Here is a 24,669-nt window from a genome sequence, read left to right as displayed (position 1 = left end):
TTGGCATCCTGAAGATACAGGAAGTTCATTCTTGTCCATGTAGAATTGCCTTTAAAGGCAACATACTTGGATTGAAGCAACAACCACGGCAAGTTTTAACAAGACAGCATGTCTCACTTTTTACCCTTAAAACAGGAACACAGCCATTACAAATGTCTAGAGAAAGACTCTAAATAGTCTGCCTCATTTCAGGGCTCACATTTTTTTTTTTTTTTTTTTTTTTTTTAAATCAGTCCACCTGGAAACAAAATCACATTTACAAGATGCCGGGGTTGATAAAATTATAACTTTTGAGCAAGAACTAATCACTGGTTTTGTTTGCGGCAAAAGTTTTTGTAGCAAGTGAACTACATATAAGCAGAACGGAATTTTCGGCCCATTCACTCCCAAGGACGGTAACTATAACCAAAGTTTTAATAATCATTCTAATTCTATGAGAAAAGGAAGTCCACACCACAGCTATAAGCGTAACAACACAGGAATGATGTTGCAATCTCAATATCGCCAATGAGAATCGCCCTGAATGTAACGAGCGAGCCTTTAAAGTGACAGACAATGTAACTGCATCACATGCTTATAATAAACAGAACATTATCGTCTATTGGTGTGGACGCTAATATGGTTATTATTGTTATAGTTATCGTTATAGTTATCGCTCTTGGTGTGAATGGGACTTCAGGCCTACTATTGTATCTATTTCACATGAACCACACATGATCATGATTTCACATGATTATGATTTCCTGTAAGACTATAATGGGCCTTTCCTAATACCCACACTTGCAGTCTTTACAATGAACCAATTGCCTACTTTTCACCAATTGGTAAAGTCATTGTATCAGAATGAAGATGCTCCGGTTCACACAAAAACTGTCAAGTGTCCTGAGACTCGCGCTTAGCACATGTATTTTAACGTTACATTTTAACGCTATTTTAATGTATGAAACCGCATTTATGAGGCAGTTCATGTTAGAATTTTGAAATATTGTCAAGCAGTTCTTAAGATTTCACTATTTCCCCAATCAGGCAGATAGGAGTTGTTTTTGCATGACTGAAATAGCTGCCCAGTGGCATTGCAAATATGGCCACCAAGTGATTTGACTGTCATTGAAAAGTACTTTGGTGATCCTTGGCCAAAGTAAGCTGCAATGTAGACAGACCTTATGCAGAAAAGTCTGATTCAGTGTCTTTTTTTGTCCGTTGGACATGTTGGCGTATGATGGTTGAATGATGGCATTTGGAAGTGAATGTATAGATTCATCAAGGAGAAAAAGTTGGTCAAAACAGCGGTTTAGTGAAAAGTTAACAGCTGCAAAAGAGGAACCAGCACCAGTGGGCTTGGTCTGCAAATAAATGACGATTAGCCACATTAGCAAGTCTGTGCATAAAAACAATCTCAAATCTCAGATTCATCGTCTCTGTATTTCAGTGAGATCTGACCTGAGGAACCAACAGTGGGTGAGAGTTGAGAGCTGGAAAACCTCTGGTCGTTTACATGGTTGTTGTTGCTGTTCAAGTTCTCCGTTGATGATGCTAGTTTATGTTCTGGAGGCTGGTTCTCATACAGACTTTGTTCGCACCTGTTCGCTGTGTCCTTTACCCTCCTGTGGCAAAACGGCAAAGGTAAATGCCCTTTGCACAGGTTCCAAATGACTAGCATAGCTAGAATTAGTGACAATACCACCACCATGGCCACAAGTGTGTTTTCTTTTTCCTTAACGTCGTGTAGTAATGCTCCAGTCCCGGATGCTGACCACATTTTTAGATCATACGCTACATGCTGGGTTTTGTAATTCCGCTCTACAGAACTGCAGGTGTAGCGGCCGCTGGCGTCTGCGGAGGCGTTGAAGATCATCAGGCTGTCGGAGAGGATCTGGAAGGTGTTTGATGCTTTGATGGGTTGTCCGTTCAGCTGCCACTGGACCTGAGCCAGGTTGGAATAAGGCTGGCACCACAGCTTCACAGTATTGTCGTGGAAAAACGAGACGCTGACTGACTTACTGTTATCTGTAACACAAGGTCTAGATGTAACTTTTAGTGTTTCTACCAGAACATACAGTATGACGACTCTGGGATATAATGCAAATACCCGTTTGTGGACATCGACTGGCATCACCATCACTCAAACTCTGAATCATGGTGCTGTGGAAGAAATAATAATACAGCAATCAGCAATATGTCAATATCTATTTTCATAATGGTGTGCACAAACATCAAAAGTTTGCATACATTTTTTATGACAGTTAAACATTTTCCTGTGAAATTTCCATTACCATAAAGTGTGCAGATATGTTACTTTTGAGAATAAGTTGAATTGCAAAAACATCAAATGATAATTCGGTAACACTTTAGTTGAGGGACCAATTCTCACTGTTAACTAGTTGCTTATTAGCATGCATATTACTGGCATATTGGCTGTTTAGGGTTAGGGTAAAAAATGTGTACTTATAAAGCACATACTATTGCCTTATTTTGCATGACCATATTTTAGATCCCTTAATCCTACCCCATACCTAAACTTAACAAATACCTTACTAACTATTAATGAGCAGCAAATTAGGAGTTTATTGAGGCAAAAGACGTAGTTTATGGTTAGTTAATAGTGAGAAGTGGTCCCCAAACTAAAGTGTGACCGGTAATTCTCACTAATTTATGATGTAAAGCTTAATACAATACAGACAATAAAGCAATAGACCATGATGTATTCCTAATTTACTACTTAAATAATATAAATAATAGATTTTTATTTTATTGCAGTAAAACAATGCTATTTTTTGCATGACAAATGAGTTTAATTCTCATTAAAATAATGTGGAAATGCAAATAATTTTAATTGTATTAAAATGATCAGGCTTCATTTTCTTTAAGCAAGATATAATTTCTCTTGATTTTGAGGTTTAACATTTATTATTTTATTTTGTGTACATATATTTATTTGTCTTTTCACCTGGTTCTGGTTCTGTGTGTGCTGTTTATGGCAGAGCACTGGTCAGCATTGAGGTCCCAGCCACAGTACGGATCCCTGGCCAGAACACAGTCCAGACACGTGTGGTACCGCCCACATTCACTGATGGACAGCTGAACCACGCCCACCTCCGAACCCACGTACAGCTGTTGTTGGCATGACATCACACATAACTTAACATAACATCTCTACAGACAATAGAGATTGCAATAATTTTGACTCTTGCTTCAGCTGAATGTATATTAAATATTCCTATAAAACTGCACAGTGGAGATACACTACTGCTAAAAAGTTTGGGGTCAGTAGATCTTTTTGAATTAATAGTTCTATTCTGCAAGGATGCATTAAATTGAATATTTGTTTTTTTATTACTTTCTGTATCCACGTTTCCATAGAAAATTAAGTAGCACACCTGTTTTCAACATTGATAATAAGAAGAAATGTTTCTTGTGCTTCAAATCAGCATATTAGAATGATTTCTGAAGGATCATGTGACACTGAAGACTGGAGTAATGATGCTGAAAATTCAGCTTTGCATCATAAATTACATTTATAATAGAATACAAATAGAAAACAGTTACTTGAATGGTAATGTATACAGAAAATTAATGTTAACTGCTATTTAAACTTTGACATTTGAGTTACAGGAATAAAATGAGCTTTGCTGAAACAAAACAGACACACACAGCTCATGTTGTTGCTAAGTGAGCAATAAACATCAATAAATGCATCTGCTTATTATTACCTTGGTGTTGGAAAGTCGCAGTATCTTCACTGGCTCTGAGGGCTCAAATAGCTGAATCTCTTCCATAATGACCATCTCGCCGTCATAATTCACAGCTTTCAGCACTGAGCCGCTCTCTGATACATAACAGAACACAATACAATGCAGAAGACAAGACAACAATTTCAGTTAAACATACTTAGCTGAAAATATTATATATACTTTTGGAGGGTTTACTGATTATAAACACTACAGATTTACATAAAGGCATCTTTACTTGTGCCGATGAACATGACTTGATGGCTGGTCCTGTTCAAGGCCATTGCTGTGGCCACCACAATTCTAGTGAAAGCAGTGCCTCTTTTCACCAGCAGGGGTTTCTCTCCACTGGCCTTGACGGCCTGGTCCATCAGAGGCTTGTCTTTAATAAACTGCAAGGTTTTGTCTGGGAGATCCAGAGATTTGGTGAAACCCATTTCTCTGGCATGATTATCAATGCACTGCAATTGAAAACAAAGTGAAGGTTAGTGAACTCTGGCAATCAGTATTATTGAACGAGTGCTGAACAGAGTTACTGAACAGAAGACTCACTGCTCCGGGTCGGGGATCAGGGACATCGCCCGAGTACATCAGCCACTTTACGAACGACGTTTCAACGGGAACAGGAGCCTTAAACTTGCCCTTTGAGAACACAGTCTGGATGTCTTCAATTTTGTATGCACATACCGCAGAGTACTGAGAAGAGTCTCTGTTGATCAAACACAATGTTTTTATAAATAATGAACTGTACAACATCGACACTATTATTAAACTGAACTGAATCAACAATGAACTGTCTTAAGCTGAATAATGACACTATTTTCTTTTTAAAGCTGCTTTACTGTAGAATTTAGATTTGTCTCATATTTGAGGAAGTTTGTGTCATTGATTCTGCTATTTTCCTGTTTGTTACTGTCTGTGAAGCTGCTTTGAAACAATCTGTATTGCATAAAGCGATATATATATAAATAAAGATGACTTGACACCATCAATTAAGTTCACTGGGAGAACATAAGATTTGTTTGAGGCAGTAAGCAATCAAGATGCTCAAGGACGCTCTGTTGAACAAAAAGATCGCAATTTTACAATTGTGGGGTAAAGAGAGCATAAAACACGCAGGTGGTCCAGTCGCCGGGGCACAAGTGGAACACGTCCTGGACCAGAAGGTTGTTGTTTGGAATGGGACAGTCGAGCCTCGCTTTTAGAAATGAAGTCCACTTCCTCTGCAGCGTCCTCAGCCCACCCAAGTCACCCTGAGAGGGGAAAAAAAAGCCATTTTCCATTGATGTAATATGTAGTATAGACAGGAAATACTGTAAAGTTTCTCAATACGGCTCATTCACATAAATATCACTCCAAGGCAGTTTACCTTGCACACACGAGCTATTCGAGAGACGTCCACCTTGGTGTACGAGTCATATTCCACTGCGGTCTCACTGAAGAACAGATAGATCTTGTCATCGTCCCCCTCAGGGTTTGATTCTCCCTCTCGTATATGGGCCATGTGGATAAAATGTGGTTCTTAAATGACAAAAAACCCACATATTTCAGTTACTATCACCTTCCTGTCCGTGTCAAGGCATTTTCAGCCACAACCACTGCTGTTTTTTTTTGTGTGTGTGTATTTTCGCACCATTCTCTGTAAATGACTTATCAGCAGACACTCAAGCCACCCTGTCTGGCACCAACAATCACTCCACAGTGAAAGTATGTTCGATTATACACTGTTGTATGTTGCCAACCGCTGTTATACATTGGCTTCTTGTCACATGATTGGTTGGTTAGATATTTGCATTAACAAGCATTTGGACTTCAGTACCCGGGCTTGATTGGTTTGCTACGGTTAATCCCTTCAAGTAGATGGCATAAAAAATACATTACGTGGGTATTTTATATTGCTGGTCAATGAAAAGTAGAATTCAAAATCAATTATTTTGCAAGCAACATATGATACATTGCATGGCAACTGGTAAAAAAAAAAGCATTCAGGTGCTGAATGCACCAACCAAGAAAACTAATGTAAATGCTACAAATAGTATATTAGTACTCCTCTAGTTACCTAAAAAATAGTCATTAAGTGCACAAAAAATAAAAAATAAAATTAAATTACAACTTTATTTTGGTCTTTGACTAAAAAAAGTCACATTGGAAAAAAATAGTTGACATTTTCTAAAGAAAATGTAGTGGTGTTTGCCTGTAAAAAACTGTTATGGCTTGTTGCAAGGGTACTAAGCTGAGTTTGCTAATATGTTCTGGCTGTTTTTGACCATACTGGGGTTGGAGGTTTGGTTAGGCGTCACCATTATTGTATCTCACCATTGAGCCAGGTGTTCGAAAACTCTGTCCGTATGGATTCCTCTGAACTGCGCATCATAACCGGCTCTGAACCCCGGAAGTTCAATGAAGTTGCAGAGTACAGTACTCCATCTGCAAGAGAGAAAAAACAAGAGATTGATGATGATGAAAACTACTGGCACTAAAGTAACACTCCATTATGTGTTATGGTAATACTTTTGAAACAGTGTGATTCAATATAACTATCAACACATTTCCAATTATGCATTTGGCAGATGCTTTTATTTAAAGTGACACTGCAAGGTACACATGTACTTTTATTGTTTCTTGCTTTTCCTGGAACCCATGACCTTGGTGTTGTTAGTGTCACACTCTGGTCTATAAGAATGGAACTTTAACTGGCAACATTATAAATAAAGAGGCAGTACGTACCAACAATCTCTGATGTGTATCGCTGAGAAGGATCAAAGGGACATTTCCCCTTCCCATCTTCTTGTTTGCCCTCTAAAATCAGTTTACCATCTGCATAGGACTAAGAGAATAACATGCAACAAACATAACATAAAACACTTTATACTGCACATTTTACATTTGTAGTCACTAATAATTAATGAGACTCACCATATAGTCACAGGTTGGGATGAATGCTTTGGTTCCGCAAACATACATTCTGTCGTCGTTTCTTTTATGAAGAATTCTGATATAATTTTTGCAATCATTCTAAAGAAAAAAGAAACAATGTGGCCAAGGGGAACTATTAAGTGATGTGACGTGATGTGAAAAAATCTGACCAAGCAGAACCAAACGCTTCCGTTTCCTGCATGTTCCTAGAATCTTCATTTTCATTGGTATTGGCTTTTACTTAGTATTTGATTTATATCTGTTGATATCTGCTGTAATTATCAATATGAAGAGGAATCACTTTCTTGTGATGCTGCTTTGGTTAGACAGTCTTAAAACATCCTTAAACATCTAGTTACCTTGATCTTTGTATAAAATATGAAATAGGAAATCCATGCAGATGACACATTTTCTATTTATGTAAAAAATATAAATTATCCCATGAAAAGAGTGCATTTCTTATTTTGAAAAGATCATTTTATGTACATTTTGCTAAGATATTCCACATTTTACCAAAGAATGTCTTAAAGCTTTAATAAACTGCATTCTGCCCACTCACGATAAAAACAGATATTAAAGAGCACAAAAGATGTGAAAACTCACCGCAGCATCTTTTCCCTTATTGGAACAGTCTTTTTGCTCCTTATTTGTGACTGGCCAATTCACCTGTGGAGAATAAATACAATTTACCATCATCTCTATATACAAAAAAAAAAAAAAAAAAAGAAACAGGCTGTAGAATAATATTTAATGGCTTAGCAAACAAATTTAATCGCGGCATAAGAAGTTTATGTAAATATGCATTTAAGACCTCACCATGGCCTTTTTGACTGTAATGTCATCAAGGTCGAGGGCAAAAATGGCTTCCCTGGCACCCAGGATGAGCATGTTGAGATCTTCCCTCAGAAGCATAGTGGTGTAGTTCCAAACACCCTCCTCACGAAACAAACGTCCTCCATTACCTAGCAACAAAATGAAGACCACAGTCAAGGGCAGGAGTAGCTAACATTTGCCAAAAATGGACGTCACACACAGAACAACTAAACGTTGTTCGAAGAAAGAACTATGGTCCTTTATCTCCTCTAAGCAATCAAAACACATTTAAAAATAAAATTAATTAATTAATATTTACATAAATAAATCTAATGTTATTACCATGAAAATATTGGCCTGCAATGGAAAAAAATACTTATTTTGGACACTAGCATGGTAGTAATACCATAATATTTTTTAAAGCAACTTACCTTTTAATTAAAGCACCTTGATATATGAAAATGTAAATCAAACACCAAGCACCACGGTATACCATGGCTTTAACACAAATTGTTTGCAGATGCCACCTTTTGATTTTGATATTTTGTATCTAATGCACATAATCCAAACATTTTTAGGTGCCCAAATATTTTCTGAGACCACTTAACATCAAAGTACCAAAGTACATGGTATTTTGTAATGATGTCCAAACATAAGTCAACTTACTTCTAATTGGCACTGTTTTGCGAGGTATGGTATTCGGTGTCGATCCCAATCCGCCGGTCAGAGTTGCTGGACTCCAGACGTACAACACGCACAGAACAGCCAGCAGAAACATCATACAGCACTCCAGTAAAAAACAAATCAGTCCGTGATTTTGGTCTAATGACTGTGCGAGTGCTAGATTCCTGTGTCGTCAGAGTTTCTCATTCTTGCCTTCTCCCTCGCGCTTCCATACTGAGATATATGACTTTAGCTGCAAAGAACGCTCTTCAGCAAAGAACCCTGTGAGGCCATCTGAAAGAGAGAGAGAGAGAGAGTAAACAGGCATGGGTGCTGGCAGCAGTATTTCTGTCACTGCTATAGTGATGCTAATGCGGAGGATGAAAGCTTTTGCTCTAGGACCTTGACAGAGACACACGGTTCTGCTTTTCGAGCCACAGAACGACACAAAGCCAGAATAGCTCAACAAAAAAAACCCCACCACATCCTAAGATATGTCTTACAAACCTCAAGAACAGTTTTCACAAGTGACGCGCGCAATCTGAAAAGTTAAAAAGTCTTTAAAAAGTAATCTCTCCTTCTGATCTTGTTAAAGATGACAGACTGATAAACCCCCCCAGGAAATATCTATTGTCTGAAAGCTGGTGTTACCTAACTGACATGATGGAGAAACAGGAAGAACAAACCCACCATCAGTTTGCAACCTGCTTTTGCTAGGTGGTTGCTTACTAAACCAAAATCTCTGTTATATATACATGTGGCATGTAAGTCTATTTCCATCCATTTTATTGTCTTCCAGACAAATACAATTTTTTTTGAGGTGCAGAAAGAATTATGTGCTTAAATTTATAACTTGCATGTACTGTACAATATATTAATGAGAGGGAGGAAATGTAAATGCATGACAAGTTTTGGTGATGTCTTACAAACCTCAAGAACAGTTTTCACAAGTGACGCGCGCAATCTGAAAAGTTAAAAAGTCTTTAAAAAGTAATCTCTCCTTCTGATCTTGTTAAAGATGACAGACTGATAAACCCCCCCCAGGAAATATCTATTGTCTGAAAGCTGGTGTTACCTAACTGACATGATGGAGAAACAGGAAGAACAAACCCACCGTCACTTTGCAACCTGCTTTTGCTAGGTGGTTGCTTACTAAATCAAAACCTCTGTGATATATACATGTGGCATGTAAGTCTATTTCCATCCATTTTATTGTCTTCCAGACAAATACAATTTTTTTCTGAGGTGCAGAAAGAATTAAGTGCTTAAATTTATAACTTGCATGTACTGTACAATATATTAATGAGAGGGAGGAAATGTAAATGCATGACAAGTTTTGGTTTTCAACCAGTCAACCAAACCCTATCCTGTCCTATTGAAACCAGTAACCCTTTGTCAGTAAAAACAGAGCTGCTAATTTTGACAGAATGACTGTATTGCAACCAACATATGAACGCACCATCAATACACGGCCTTTGGAAGCCTCCAACATCTGGAAACACAAGTGCTCATTGGTGCATTTTACTATCTGATTGCAATGGTTGATTTACTGCTGATTTACTACATTGCTGACTGAGAGCATGATTATGGCATGTTAAGAGAGATGAGCTGTAGCGTGAGCGTAGATATTATCAGATACTGCTCATATTTCACCACAACACGCACATGTACACACAAGCTTATTTTTAAATCATTGTGGGGACTTCCTACCCTACTAGCTGCTAATATAGACCAATTATAATTACCACAGCCTTACACACTACTAGCCCTAAATTACACATTTTGGGAGTTTTTTTAGACACAATATGAGTCAAACATTATTCAATCCCTTAAATTAATCATTTTATGTCTAAGGACACCCATATAAGTAAGTAATTTTCAGAAACTCTGTCAATCTGCCCTCAAACAGGTTTCTTACTTCAAAACACCATGAAAGGCATTGTGAGAATATGTACATATACACACACAAAATCTTATGATTTTTATCCAAATCATATACTTATACAATGTAGTTTATCACTTTGAGAAGTTGAAGGGTGATTTTTGTGCCACTATGTCAAAAACAGTGACTGGAATTCTGAATAGCATACTAGAAATGCCACAAATAACAGTAGTATGCTAGTAGTTTATCCTGAATACCATGCTGCCAGAATGAGTCCTAAAATCCAGAAACAAAATTAGACTTTTTTTAAAATTTTTTTTTTAACTTCCAGTTCCATCGTCTCAAAGTCAGTGTTGTTGTTTTTTTTTTTGTATTTATTTTTTAATAAATAACATAAGCTGAAGATAATTTCACGACTTATTCTACAACATAAAATACAACAGTAATACTCGCTTGTGATTTAATTTGAAGCTTTTATGTGTCTTGAAAAAGGTGGCTGCTGACGAGTGGCTAAATGGAACTACAGAGGTTGTCGGGACTTTAAATGTAATTATGTAAACTCATCTACTTCATCAAACTAGTCCACTTTTACAGCCTCTTTTTGTTTAGAATTGTGCTTTTGCAAACTATCCTAGCTCAAACTTTACAACTTATCTTTTTACTTATACCAACTACAATTAGGCTTGGCGATAAAAGTTGTGCTCATCTATGGAAATTATCTTGATAAAACTAAATGTTTAAGAATCATAAACTTTCATTGGTCACAGAACGTATTGTCTGCAATAAACCTGGCAAAACCCACCATGCTATTTCAATACAAATATAGCATTTTTGGACAATACATGATGGTAATCTTTGTTATTTACAGTGTTGTCAACATTATTTAATTATTTAATGTTAACTAAAACTATAAAATAACATTTAAATATTAGATGAAAAACATTTTAATTTAAATGAAAATGTTAAAAATGTTGCATTGACAACTAACTGAAAATAAGTTAAGCATTAAATTACTAAACCTGAAACTGAAATAAACTAATAATGGCAAAAGCACATTACTACTTAAACTTCAATTAAAACTACATTTGAAAGAATAATAATGACATCTAATTCAAAATAAAAAAAATGCTATGATAGCATATACATAATACTTGAATAACATAAGCAGACAGCATAAGGACATCACAAATGATACCAAAATAAAAATTTCAATCAGTGATGTATGTCAACAAGTTAAACTAATGCATTAAAAGAAAAGTGTGTGATCAGTGAAAGCCTCTGTAAACCTCACAAAAGTGAAAACAGATCAGCTGTTACAGTGTGCATTTCAGTACTGTTCTCAGTTCCTCTGAAAATAAAATTGTAAATGCAGCAATGGCTGAAAAATGTGGGTCAGCAGCAACTCACCATGCAACCAAATTCTCAGTTAGCCTCTCAGTTCTCCTGTGCTCGCATGAGTGGTTCCTCTTCACACACACACACACACACACACACACACGTCCAGCCCTCCAGTGCAAAACAGATCAAAAGTGGTCTAAGTCTCAAAGGCAGCAGAGTGTGTTGAGAGTCGTGGCTCTGCAGTGAATGGATCTCATGGTGTCTTCTGCTTTGTGTGAGAGAGCATTGAACTGCTCAGATCCTGCAGTGTGAAGTCAAAGACATTCTTCTACTAAAGAGAAAAAAGAGAGAGAGAAAAAAAACATGCTTTTAGAAGCTCCTCAATCTCAAACAAGTCACTACAAGTGTCAGCAAGAGTGTGTATGTGTGTGTTGTAGAAAGAGGAGTGTAGGAGAGGCTGTAGACCTATTGTGTTTCTGATCTGATTTTCAAGAAAACCAAGTTTAGTGCTGCAGCTTTAGTAAACAAACGATATTCATTTCTTGATTTCTTTTGTTACAACATTTTCAAAACACATTTTGCACTGACATTAAAGAAAGAAAAAAAAAAGATTTAAGGGTGTTCTCACCTCAGCGTCTTTGCAAGGGTCATTGGCTCATTACAGTTTCTGCTTCCATCCAAACTTGTTTTTATGTTCATTATGATATAAATTGTTCCTTTTTTTTTTTTTTGCACATTCAAGTTATCTGGACAATCTGGATGAACTTGCTCTGTACTGGCACAGTATTTCACGGATGAATCAACAGCATGGATCAAGGCTGAATGAATCACTGCAAACTTTTGTTTTTATTTTGCAAATCTTGTCTATGTTGATATTGCAATGTTGTTTCAACATGGGTGAATTAAACTTCAACACTGATTTTGTAACCTTTTTTACATTCATTTACCATTAAACAGCCTGAAAAACAATTATTGACATTATTAACCACATTTCAACATTGAAGGCTGGTCAACAGCCGGCTAGGTACAGACATTTTCAACATTAAATATAGACTTTGTTTTATGAAGCATTTCTCATCAATACCAGTTGAAATAAACCACTATCCGTGTATTACGAGTCGTTTTACAGGAATGAACGGCTGAGGTAAAAGTTGAAGTTTATTGACGCCCCCTGGTGGTCCTCCAGGATTCAGATTCGCCTCTCCTGAAGAGATTTATTTTGCGATAAACCCATTGGCTCATTACAGTTTCTGCTTCCATCCAAACTTGTTTTTATGTTCATTATGATATAAATTGTTCCTTTTTTTTTTTTTTGCACATTCAAGTTATCTGGACAATCTGGATGAACTTGCTCTGTACTGGCACAGTATTTCACGGATGAATCAACAGCATGGATCAAGGCTGAATGAATCACTGCAAACTTTTGTTTTTATTTTGCAAATCTTGTCTATGTTGATATTGCAATGTTGTTTCAACATGGGTGAATTAAACTTTAACACTGATTTTGTAACCTTTTTTACATTCATTTACCATTAAACGGCCTGAAAAACAATTATTGACTTTATTAACCACATTTCAATGTTGAAGGCTGGTCAACAGCCGGCTAGGTACAGGCATTTTCAACATTAAATATAGACTTTGTTTTATGAAGCATTTCTCATCAATACCAGTTGAAATAAACCATTATCCGTGTATTTACAGGAATGAACGGCTGAGGTAAAAGTTGAAGTTTATTGACGCCCCCTGGTGGTCCTCCAGGATTCAGATTCAGATTCAGATTCTCCTCTCCTGAAGAGATTTATTTTGCGATAAACCCCTTGTGATATATTTATTTGGTCAAATAACCGGATATTTACAGAATAAATAAATAGTTTAAAGTATTTTATGTTTTACTTGTATATTAGCTAAGCTTCCTCTAAAACAGTCCATTATAAAATAAAAACATTCGTCCCAGCAAAAACGAAGAGTCCCTTCTTCTGAGAAATGCGTTTTTTTTTCTTACTTTAACTCTCCTGCAATTCTAGTCAATCATCAAAATGTAATGTTATATGCTCACCACAAAAAGAATATCTCTGGGTCCTACTGTTAGTAACGTTTTCAGTCGCAATCAGTCGTTTTCAGAGGCGGCAATGAGAATGAGCTGCTAGCATGAAAACAGGGCCGCAGACAGCGATCAGACGCAGTTCACAACATGAAAAACTAGAACAGTGGGTGAATTCTACAAAACCTTCCCTTTAATTCCCATAAATATCACAGTTCTAAATAACAAAAAATGATTTTAACGTCACATGACATATCTACAAAGTCACAGTAGCACCATGCATGTTCATAAAACTGATAATGACAGTTGGTCAATCAGGAACACAAATGCAACCGTCTCACAACCTATCAACCTAAACCCTTACAAATCTGACAAAGTCTCACCTATAAAAGGCTGAATTGTCCTTTATATTAAAATACCATTTTTTATGAGCGCAAAACCTGCTTCATAAACTTGGATGTTTCTCTTGCAAAATTGCAAATGTGTCCAAAAGCATCATTCAAATTTCAAAACATAACAGATCTACTGAGACACTATGAAGCAGGGTCAAAAATTAACTTTCTGCCACACCTCTCAATTTATGGCCACAAATATTTCCTAATGGCCATAAACGGCTTTATTTCTTTTGAGGAATATATAAATATATATATGTGTGTGTGTGTTCCAGTCATGACAGTCGTTTTCCTTTCCTGCTGAAACCCCCCCCCACCAGCTAAAACCAGCCTAAGCTGGTTGGCTGGCTTTAGCTGGTCTTCCAGCCTTGTAATAGCTGCTTTGCAGGCTGGTTTTAGAGGTGTTTTGACCTCTTCTTTAGCTGGTCAGGCTGGGAGACCACCTAAGACCAGCCAACCAGTTTATGCTGGTTTTAGCAGTTTTTTTTTCTTTCCCAGCAGGGTTAGATGGTTTGTCTTTACAGCATGTCACTTTCGGCAGTGAGGGTCAGTCTTACAATTCAATTTAAATGATATATTAAGTTCACATTCCTAATAAAGTTACTGTTTTTATTTGCATTCCTGTAGATCAAGCAGCAGTGTATGGCACTAGCAATGCCAAAGTCATGGGTTTGATTCTCAGGAAATGCACAGACTGATTAAAATACAATCCAAGTCACTTTGGATAAAAGTGTCTGCAAAATGTATTTGCTTTTTATTAACCCAATTTATATGCACATTTGGTGCTTGGGTAGTGTTAATTTTGGACCCAACCTTGAACAATACCAGATTCACATTCATCTGAGCTTATAGATCAATTCTCTCCAGTTCACAGTTAGTGTTTGATTAAAACCAGTAATAAAAGTCCTTCATTTTAAGACAAGTTTGTTGTGCTTCTTTCTTAAATGTGTGGAAATGTGCTCTCGACTCATGGTTTTGTCAGTCTAAACCTGAGTGTTGAGGTCTAATAATTAATAGAACAGAGAGAGTAAGAGGTATCGAGAATCTTGGCTCAGATTTTTCCCTTTTAAATTACAGTAATCTCAACGGAAACGGCATCATTCTGTGACAGCATTATTATGAGGCAGGATAAGCTGGTGGACCTCCGCTCTCGTGTTATTGATAAAGCCAAATAAAGTGGCATTGTTTAAGTCACACTGAGGGAAGAATGTCGATTACAGGGAGTCCTTGTCCATTCAACAGGAAATCAGTCTTTATTGGAAGGCACTGGAAGAAGGAGACGACGAAGGGTGGGCAGAAACGTGGAGGAGATCACTCTTGATTGGTCCGTCTCTTCTCCAGCTTCTGTTTGAGCTCGTCTGTAAGGCCTGATGGCAAGAAAACTTCCTAGTCATATTTTAAATATACAGTCATATTTTCACCCTCATGTTCTGTTTATATTGATTTTACTTTCTGTATGTTTGGGGTCCCTGATACAAAAGTGCATATCGGAAAACAATATACACTACTGTTCAAAGTTTGAGTTCTATAAGATTTAATAAATGCTTTTCAAAAGAAGTGTCTTATGCTCATCAAGGCTGCATTTACTTGATCAAAAATTTGTTAAAACGGTAATATTGTGAAATATTGTAACTATTTAAAATAACAGTCTTCTATTTGAATATATTTGAATATGTAATTTATTCCTGTAATGCAAAACTGAATTTTCAGCATAAATTACTCCAGTCTTCAGTGTCACGTGATCCTTCAGAAATCATTCTAATATGCTGATTTGGTACCCAAGAAACATTTATTATTCTATTTTTGTGGAAACGGTAATTAATAAAAAAAAAAATCACAATTCTTTGATGAATAGAAAGTTCAAAAGAATGGCATTTATTTGAAATAGAAATCTTTTGTAATGTTATGAATGTCTTTACTGTCACTTTTGAGCAATTTAATGCATCCTTGCTGAAAAAAAAGTAATTTCTTAAAAATTAATTATTACAAATTATAATTATTGTTATCATTATATTATTTATTTATACAATTTAAAATATATTATTCAATTATATTTATTATATTTGTCCTTCCAGGATTTTCATATTATTGACATTCTTTCTTGCTGTTTGAGTCAATATGTTGGAAAACACAATAACCCCCTAAAATGCTATCAATTGAAATTTAATGATAAACAGTTTTGGAGCTGTTGAAAAAAAATGCCCTTGGGGCCTTACTCTGAGAGAGCGGTGAGGGAGACAGAACCAGCCTTCTCATGGAGTTGGATGGGGAGCCAGGCGGGGAAAAGGATCTTGGTGAGGAACTGGGAGATCTCGTCTGTGACCGCAGCGACCATCTGTCTGTACCTACTGAACACACACATACAAACTCACTCACTTAGTCAAGAGAATCTGAGGTGAACATAGACAAACTGTACTGTATATTGATCTGGATTAAAAGCATTCACTAGTACACATTGACGTCTAAGTATGTGCAGCCCTACATTTAGTGTTCACAGAGAGCCAGCATTTTCTCAAACTTCTCACAGGGTTGTGCAATTCCTACAAGCCACAAATTGCTCAAACACACAGATTGAGACTTGTTTCATACTTTTGCAACAAGAGTCACTACAGCATTCAAGTGCAACTGTTCCTGCATGTTGTTTGGCAGAAGCATTGAAACTGACATAACAGACCATTCATTATAAGTCACAATTGTGCAAAAAAAAAAAAACCTTTGACCATTTAGTTGGCAGCTCTTGTGCCATTTTAATCATATGAAGCTGCAGCAATCGCAATATATGAACAAATGGCAGCAGATGTAGTTGTGTGAAGCTGTGGAGCATGAGATGTATGATACCTTGTTTAGGCGGCAGTGATGGAGCGCGAGAAAGAGGTCCAGTGGGAGCACAGTGCAGGGTTCGCTCTCCATTCTCATCGTTGGATGACACAAATGCTACAAGAAAAGGACACTTGAACACTGAATTCAGAATGTGTTATTTTATTGCCAAACTCAACATTGTAGATGTACAGACTTGTGAGCATATACGTGTGTGAGCGTGTTTGTGACATACTGATGTTCTCCTCATAAGGCTCTTCTAATAAAAAGGGCTGAAGAGTCCCGGCAGTTTTCTCCACCAGTGCAGTGATGACATCATGCAGTGTGGGACAGGGGATCTGCAGGAAGAGAGCAAAAATAAGAGGAGGAGTGAGATTTCCCCAAGGCTGATGTTTTCACACAGATTCCCTTTATTAAGAAAGTCATTTTCACATACTGGGTTTTCCACGTCGATGATGTAACTACCCTGCTGCTTCTGTGTCACTCTGTAATGCCTGAACACTGATCTGAAACAGACAAAAGAGACTAATAATACATAAAAAACAACAACACAATGACTCTATTCTGATGTGTACCAATGACATCCAGTGCAATGTTGTTCTTATAAACTCGAACCAAAACTATTATCCACCCCCCCTGTTATTTGAAATAAAATAAAAAGTCAAAATACACATGTCCTTTTCCACAATAAGGACAAAATATTTCTTTTTTCCCCATGTAAGTACTAAAATTACTAAAACTGAAATTAAAATAAAGATAAATAGAAATATTGTAAAAAAAAAACTAAAAAAAAAACTAAATGAGCACATTACAAAACTACAAAAATTTAAATGAAAACCAAAATATAAAAATAAAAGCCAATTAAAAATATTATAAAATACTATAATAGTATATAAATAACACCAAAGTAACACTGATTCAGTGAAATTAAGTGGAAATCCAGTAACAATGACAAGGAAAATTTAGTAATTTCTATTCATTTGGTCATAATGAAATCCAGCAGTTATGTCGTTATGATAATTTATGGAGTCATAATGAAATCCAGTGATGATATCACAACAGGCACTTATGATTTCATAATGAATTGGTCTAAAGAATACATTGCACAAAGCTCAGTGGAAGACAATTCAAGATGCCAGATCAGTTCAAATGAAATGTCAACTACATCTAGCGTAGCGTTAGTTCTGGCAGGTCACGTTAGTCAAGCTCGCATCAGCTGACTCTCAGCTGATCCCCATCAACCTATGGGAATACCACACCTATCTAAGCATTCATATATAAGGTCCCTCAGTATTATCAGCAGTTTTCACATTGCTCAATAACTAATTACCCTCCTCCATCCCCAACTCCTCCTCTGTCAGTCAGAATTCAGCCTTCTGATTCTCCTTTGAATCAGACTAATTCTAAAATGTGTACATAACATTATTGAACTTATCATTGTATTATCAGCAGTTTTCGCATTGCTCAATAGCTAATTACCCTCCTCCATCCCCAACTCCTCCTCTGTCAGTCAGGATTCAGCCTTCTGATTCTCCTTTGAATCAGACTAATTCTAAAATGTGTACATAACATTATTGAACTTATCATTATTGATATCTGCAATACATTTATGTTGGTTCTGTTCTGTTTACCCTGGGGGGGGGTTATCGCTGCTCTCCCTGCTCTCATCCATGCTAGGCTGCATGGATGCGCAGGGAGTTCTTGCCCAGAACAGAACCATACCGCCAATCCAAACTGTATGCTAATTGTCAATCATCTTTGATGGTAGTGGTCCTGACAGAAATATGCTTTGTATATTTTATGTTCTACTGGAATTAATTGGAGTCCAGAATCATGTGCACTATATTTCATGAACATTATTTGTTTAGTGTTCAGAGTTTAGGGGTGTAACGGTACAGTTATCGTGTACCAAACGGTTCACAGGCAAATTCCAAATGGAAGTGATCATCCCTATCCCCTTGGAGAGGGGACTTTTGGAGTGAGCAGGGCACGTGCGTGCCATTATGTAGTCGTTTGGAATGCACTTGGCAAAGGGAGCGATGTAATTTCTTAATTATCTTTATCCATTTGGAATTTGCCCGTGAACCGTTCGGTACCGATACTCCTATCAGAGTTGCTATCTATTAAGAACAACTAATTAGTCACTAATGAGGTTTTTATGTGGTTTAGGATGCTGCCTTAGTAGTCAGCTGCCTATGACAGCAAGACAGCTTACTAGATTTTAGAACAGAGCCAAAGTGTATTTTTGGAGGTTAATGCTCTCACTGATAAATTAAAATAGAAATAAATCATACTGAGAGAGAGACAGAGACGTTTCAGTGTTTTTACCCATTCAGGTCTTGTCGTGTGGTGACGGCGAGTGAAGATCCGTCTCGGCCTGGTCTGAGAAGCATGTTCCCACAGTCTGGATGTCTTTCTAACAGCACCTCAGCTTCAGTACGAGACACAGGCCTGAAACACCTGCCAAATAACACCGAAGCACAACTACATTAACATTTGTCTCAAGTATCCACTAAGAATGCGATTATTCACATCAGTTAAGTATGCAGAAGATTTTGGTAAAGAAAGCCTACAAATGACAAGGATGATCTACAAATAGAGGTCAAAATAAAATAAAATGATCTAATCCCAGCCAAACACAGTTTTTAAGTATTGAGAAGCAGAGGCGGACAAAGTACTCAACTCCATTACTTGAGTGAAAGTACAGATACTGCTTGTCAAATATTACTCCATTACAAGTAAAAGTTGTAAAGACAGATTTTTACTTAAGTAAAAGTACAGAAGTACTTGCTTTTAAAAGTACTTAAGTACCAAAAGTAAATTTCCTTTTTTATGTCAATGCACTGTTTTATTGTTGTATGTAATACTTGCAATACTTCTGAAGCAACTTACAATACATTACACCTACTGAATACACTGACTAGCTTGTAGTATCTTTGGAATAAAGAGCTTTTAGAATGTTAAAAACCTATGGGGAAAAAAAATTAACACCCCTACCCACCCCCACAAAAGCAGGATGGTAGTGATCTCACACAGCTCTGACAGTGTGTGCACACATCTATGTGTAGCCATTCATCCACAGTGAATGGCTGTAAATGAGTGGAGTAGCATATACAGTCTGTCAATAGATTTTAAAGTTATAAATAACACATCAACCCCAGTGCATATACCTCATAAAACATTGAAAAAAAATCCAAATGAAGATAGGATCTCTAAAACATCACATATATTGGCTCAACTTGGTAGTTCTGCGAACTGACATATGAAATTAGTTTTACATTGTCTTTTTATTGCTGTGTAGGACACAATGTAAATCCATGAAATTTTTCATCCGTTTTATCAGGCAGGCAAAAAGTACCAGCCCTACTTCTATAAGAGCAATATTAACAGTGATGTTTTAGCTATGCATAAACACTCAGACAGTCAAGAATGTCATCTATGAACCTTCTCCCCCAAACCCACTCGCTCACATAAACAGATACTCACGCAGGTATTTCCCCCACCAGCGGGAGCGAGAGTGGGGACGAGGGGGCTCTGGAAGACACACGTGCCTGTCGACGCATTTTTTCTTTCTCCACGACTTCTTTCAGCATGTGCAGCTGGCCGGGCAGGAGGGTGAGAGTCGTGGGCACAGCCAGCTGGAATCAAACCCAAAGCATAGGTCATTCTAATCTACAGTCCATAGTGACGCTTTATGCATGGGGACTCTGATCTCTTTATCTATGAAAACAAGTGAGCAGAATCTCTAAAGCAGCGTGTGGGAGGCGTTTTGGTGGTGTTGAACTAGAACCAGTGGATATGATGCTGATAAATAGTTTTTATAACACCTGGTCATGTTTTATGATGGACGGAACATCGACTTTATTATACATCTAAAGTCCAACAAAAACATTCATATAAACTGGTTTAATTATAAAAAAGATAATATAAGTTCAAAATGTAACTTCTTGAGAAATCTGAAAAAACACATTCACAATACTAGATTTAACAAAGTCTACAATAGTCTAAAAAATTAGCATAAAATAAAAAACAAGTAATCTAAAATAGCCCATTATAATCCCACTTTCTGTTTTCCCAAAAAGCTTTTGTTACATTCATACCAAATCCTTCCTAAACCAAAAGAAACAAAGGTATCTGTTGCATTGTTTAAACATGGTCATAAAACTCAAACCCTGCAGTTCAAAGGTCTGAGATCTCATTAACAAACTCAGAACAACAGTATTATTCAAGACTATGTGCTAAAAAGAATAAGTCTGACCGGAATTTGTTGTTCTGCAGGAGAAGCTGTAAGTGTTTATTGACATACAAAACTTGACCTGCTTCTAGTGTGCAATAACAAAACACTAGCGCTTTTAAACTAGCATTATGACCATTTATGTAAGGGCATAAACTCATCTGTGAGACTAAAGAATATATGTCAACTTCTGTTAAAAACCATTTCCTCATTTGATTGAGCGTACATCTACGACAGAGTAGAGAACACCTTTCCACAGCTCACGCGCCTCCAGATTTGGAGCCTGGGAAGAAAGAGAGAGACATTGACATTAATTATATTATAATTAATAACTATAACTCGATGCAATATTTCCTTACACTACTGCATTGCATTAGAGACATGCAATATCTCACAGTCAGTTAGATCTCCATTCACATTTATTGATTTAATCAATACTTTTATTCAGCAAGGATGCATTAAATTGATCAAAAGTGACAGTTTTGAGTTGGTAATCTTTATATAATCACTCTAGTAGACCTCTGATCGGCCCCAATTCTGAATGCATAATCAACAGCTGATAGTGATCCTACACTGTACAGTAAGTGCTGTTTAGTCTTGACCTGACCATAATATGACCTGGAGCTTTGAGGAAGTGTTATAACTGGCATCAGATGTGGTGAGCACAAACATGAGTAAAATAGTGGCCTGTGAAAGTGAAACTCTCTGGAGTGTGCCAAAGGTAAATTCCATATGGAGATGTTTGTGAAGACTGAAAGACCCACATTTGCTCATATAGGAGTGAGTGAAGGTTGAGATGTGCAGTGTGTCTGACCAAGCATTCAAACTGGAGCTTATCGTTTTAAGAAAGCTTTTGCCATTCAGTGTGCAGCACACAGCAGACAGTCTGTGTGTGCGAGACTGAGATCAAGGGCATGAGAGGAATGAGATGCATGCATACTGATACTCACAGTGAGTTTGATTTCTCCATCCTTCATGCGGAGATTCAGTCTGGCTGCCTCCAGATTCCTATCACGACTTGGGTCATCGATCAGAGACACAAACCCACTCAGATCCAACTTCTCTACATACTAATCAGAAAACACACATACGCAGAGCGACATTTAAAGGAACAGTTTACCCAAAAATGCCTTTCCAACCCTGACTGATTTCTGTGAAACACACACAAAAAAGAAAGATTTTGGGCAGAATTTCTAATGTCTATCATTTAATTTTTTTAATAATTAGAAATTCTATTAATAAATATTTATAAAAAGAAATTAAATTTGAATAATAATAATAAAAACGGTAATATAGTTCTGTATTATTTAAATTAAAAAAATTAAACAAATAATGTATTATATTATTAATAGCAGTTTACAGAACACAGTAAAATTACAATACTAAACCTTAAACCGCATAAACACATTTCATTACACCAAATACACCAAATAATGTTCTTTTTAGCAACATCATATGACCCCTTTAAACTATAAGACATTTTTATTTTGGAGTAAATTTTAAACAAACAATTTAAAATAGAATTTTTCTCAGATTTACACAATTCACATGGTTCATACTTTTTCTAGTTGGAAGATACAAAAATTCATACAAACACGAGAAAATCACACGACTGTTTTTGAAGCCGTAAGATCCAAAGCCCCATATTTATGTCATTGTTCAGTGAAAAACAGTAGCTTGGACATTCTGCCTATAAGATCTCATTTTGTGTTTTCAGGAAGAATAATAACCCAGGTTTGGAACGGCATGAAGGCGAGTAAATGATAAAAACTTTTTTTTTTTTTCTCGAGGTGAACTAACAACTCAAAATAACACACCAGAATAAACACACTTTATAAGTGATCACATTCCGTGAACATCTATGTAAATATTAAGCTCCCACACAGTGTGATTCTTCAGCAACTTTGCATGTTACCCCCCCATCCACAGCTGAGGTTATAGAGGTTGAAACTGCTGTCTTGATGGGTTCAGAATTAAAATCAATACTGAAACCACAATAAGTAGAGTCTGATGAAACTCCTCTTTACCATCTGCTCTCCCATGGCTGACTGCGCTTATTGAGATAAGGTTACCATGGACTTTAGACTTGAAGGGGATTTGCAGAAAAATGTCCTTCTAGATCAGATTGAGCGAGGATTGTATGTTGTAAACATCTGTATGGGTTGCCAGTCCCTGAATATGCCACTTACACTTGTGTCCTTAGGGCTGTTGAAGAAGTACAGCGTGTTTCCACATAAACAGGTCCATAAACGCCGAGCAACCTGCATCCAGAGAGAACAAAAGCGAAATTTCCATATCTGTTCTATAAGTAAATATAAGATCTGCATGTCAACTCAATTTGCATTATAGTTGGACATTTTTAGGCTATATTAAGACACAAAAGTGACAAATCATCTCTTATTGAAGTCTTTCTGGTTGGTTAAATGTCTGTTCAGGGCTCTAACACATAATTTTGACATGCTAATGCTCTGACTCTGACAGCGCAGTAAATGGCAGTTAGTCTCTGCATAGATTACTGCGCTTCTGTCTGTAATTCTCTGCTCTGTCTGGCTCAATCCTGATCTCAGTGGCAGCTCATGGCTCACACACAACAATCCGGAGCATAGCTGTCCTAAATCTGAGACCCACCCCCCTACACACGGTGCACCTGAACCCCTCTGAATATTCCCTCCTGAATATGCGATTCGGGATTCATTTGTGTAAGTGGCCTTCTTTGTCAACACATTTATGCTTTGGGTAATGTTTTAGTTTAGAACTGAAATATATTTGTCTGTACATTGTGCTGTTTAATAGCTACTGCATATTCAGAGTTTTGCATACTGTCTACAGTGTATATATAAGAGAAACGCCGGCTCATTCATCCATTAACGTTACAGTAGAAATGCACAACCAATATTTGAGTGGCCACTTGGCAAACGAAATAATATTCAGACAGCTGATCCATGCAACCCTCGCCCATATCCACACAATATGTGCGTGCGGCATATGCCGTGCGTATCAGACGCCGCTGCGCGTATTGATATAATCAGAACAAGTGTTTGACATGTCATAATGTCCGCTTACCTTCTCTTTCGCTCCTCTTTTCTCCAGGTATCCCTCGTAATAGCAGGGCGGCAGCTGCGCTCTCGGGCTCCCGGTACGCGGGTTCGCGGGCGCCGCTGCCATGACTCGAGCAGCTCAGCCCGGTACTGACACACACACACACACACACACGGTAGCGGGACAAAGAGCAGCTGGATGATGTTACTGGCTGGCCCGGGAAACGACACGCCTTCTCTGGGTGAGAGATGGATGGCGTTCAGCTGCACAACATGCGCCGCACACCCGAGACAGTCAGTATGGCATCTGTGATTACACTATGACCCGCATGCAGAAATCTCTCCTTTATTTGCTGGAAAGTATAATTGTAAGGTTATAATACTGCTCGTATATTAATGTCTATTTCGAAGATAAGAGTTAATTCTACTGTAATTCAGTTAGAGCTGTAGGTTAATAAAGTATATCATAAATAATATTATACATTATACAATAATATAATTTATTAGAAATATAATTATAAAAGCTATGATACAGGCTAAACATTACGTTAACAACTTTTATACTATAAATAACATTGTTGTATTAATAACAAAGTTTATATAAACTCTTTTTCAGGTGTTACGATACACAAAATTATAAAACAGCCTATATAAATTACTGTTAAAACAGTATGATGGTTCGTTGCTCTAATATTTAACAAAATTTATATTATTCAAACATTTATTATTATTATTAAATGTTAAATAACTTAAGCTATACCATATATATATATATATATATATATATATTTATTATCACGCAATATT

At 36.9% G+C, this 24,669-nt stretch overlaps 2 protein-coding genes across 4 annotated transcripts; both read right to left on the bottom strand.

The window, feature by feature from the left end:
- Positions 1-696: 696 nt before the first annotated feature.
- On the bottom strand, positions 697-11,654 carry LOC107757804 (semaphorin-4E-like). 2 transcript variants are annotated; one of them, XM_016575387.1, is made up of 15 exons: positions 11,410-11,654; positions 8,124-8,414; positions 7,461-7,606; positions 7,248-7,310; positions 6,645-6,743; positions 6,456-6,555; positions 6,045-6,155; positions 5,098-5,249; positions 4,815-4,981; positions 4,281-4,437; positions 3,967-4,189; positions 3,711-3,826; positions 2,948-3,111; positions 2,090-2,142; positions 697-2,007 (listed from the first exon to the last, which is right to left on the bottom strand). In XM_016575387.1, exons 2-15 carry the CDS (start codon positions 8,236-8,238, stop codon positions 1,397-1,399), a joined length of 2,277 nt encoding a protein of 758 aa, XP_016430873.1. In that variant the 5' UTR covers positions 8,239-8,414; positions 11,410-11,654; the 3' UTR covers positions 697-1,396. The 2 variants fall into 2 exon arrangements, with proteins under 2 accessions (XP_016430873.1, XP_016430874.1); XM_016575388.1 differs by lacking the exon at positions 11,410-11,654 and adding an exon at positions 8,628-8,736.
- Positions 11,655-14,228: 2,574 nt separating this feature from the next.
- On the bottom strand, positions 14,229-24,094 carry LOC107757807 (signal-transducing adaptor protein 2-like). Of its 2 annotated transcripts, XM_016575391.1 has the most exons (11): positions 23,888-24,094; positions 23,014-23,085; positions 21,775-21,894; positions 21,051-21,107; positions 20,077-20,228; positions 18,919-19,050; positions 17,027-17,096; positions 16,826-16,928; positions 16,612-16,707; positions 15,990-16,121; positions 14,229-15,140 (listed from the first exon to the last, which is right to left on the bottom strand). In XM_016575391.1, the coding sequence occupies exons 1-11, from the start codon at positions 23,987-23,989 to the stop codon at positions 15,085-15,087; spliced, it is 1,092 nt and encodes a 363-aa protein (XP_016430877.1). In that variant the 5' UTR covers positions 23,990-24,094; the 3' UTR covers positions 14,229-15,084. The 2 variants fall into 2 exon arrangements, with proteins under 2 accessions (XP_016430877.1, XP_016430878.1); XM_016575392.1 differs by lacking the exon at positions 23,014-23,085.
- Between the last annotated feature and the right edge of the window lie 575 nt (positions 24,095-24,669).

This window comes from Sinocyclocheilus rhinocerous, unplaced genomic scaffold (assembly GCF_001515625.1).
Source record: "Sinocyclocheilus rhinocerous isolate Xijiao unplaced genomic scaffold, SAMN03320098_v1.1 scaffold112, whole genome shotgun sequence".
NCBI classification, from domain to species: Eukaryota; Metazoa; Chordata; class Actinopteri; order Cypriniformes; family Cyprinidae; genus Sinocyclocheilus; species Sinocyclocheilus rhinocerous.
This window is presented reverse-complemented; position numbering and strand designations above follow the sequence as displayed.

Bases quoted from the DNA above. Each gene is read 5' to 3' on its own strand.
- LOC107757804 (XM_016575387.1), bottom strand. From the start codon at position 8,238: ATGATGTTTCTGCTGGCTGTTCTGTGCGTGTTGTACGTCTGGAGTCCA. The intron at 6,556-6,644 runs GTGAGTCTCATT...TTATTCTCTTAG, and splicing joins TCCCAACCTGTGACTATATG to TCCTATGCAGATGGTAAACT. The intron at 3,112-3,710 runs GTAATAATAAGC...TGCCAACAACAG, and splicing joins TGCGACTTTCCAACACCAAG to CTGTACGTGGGTTCGGAGGT.
- LOC107757807 (XM_016575391.1), bottom strand. From the start codon at position 23,989: ATGGCAGCGGCGCCCGCGAACCCGCGTACCGGGAGCCCGAGAGCGCAG. The intron at 16,929-17,026 runs GTATGTGAAAAT...CTCTTCCTGCAG, and splicing joins TCATCGACGTGGAAAACCCA to ATCCCCTGTCCCACACTGCA. The intron at 16,708-16,825 runs GTATGTCACAAA...CTTTTCTTGTAG, and splicing joins GCCTTATGAGGAGAACATCA to CATTTGTGTCATCCAACGAT.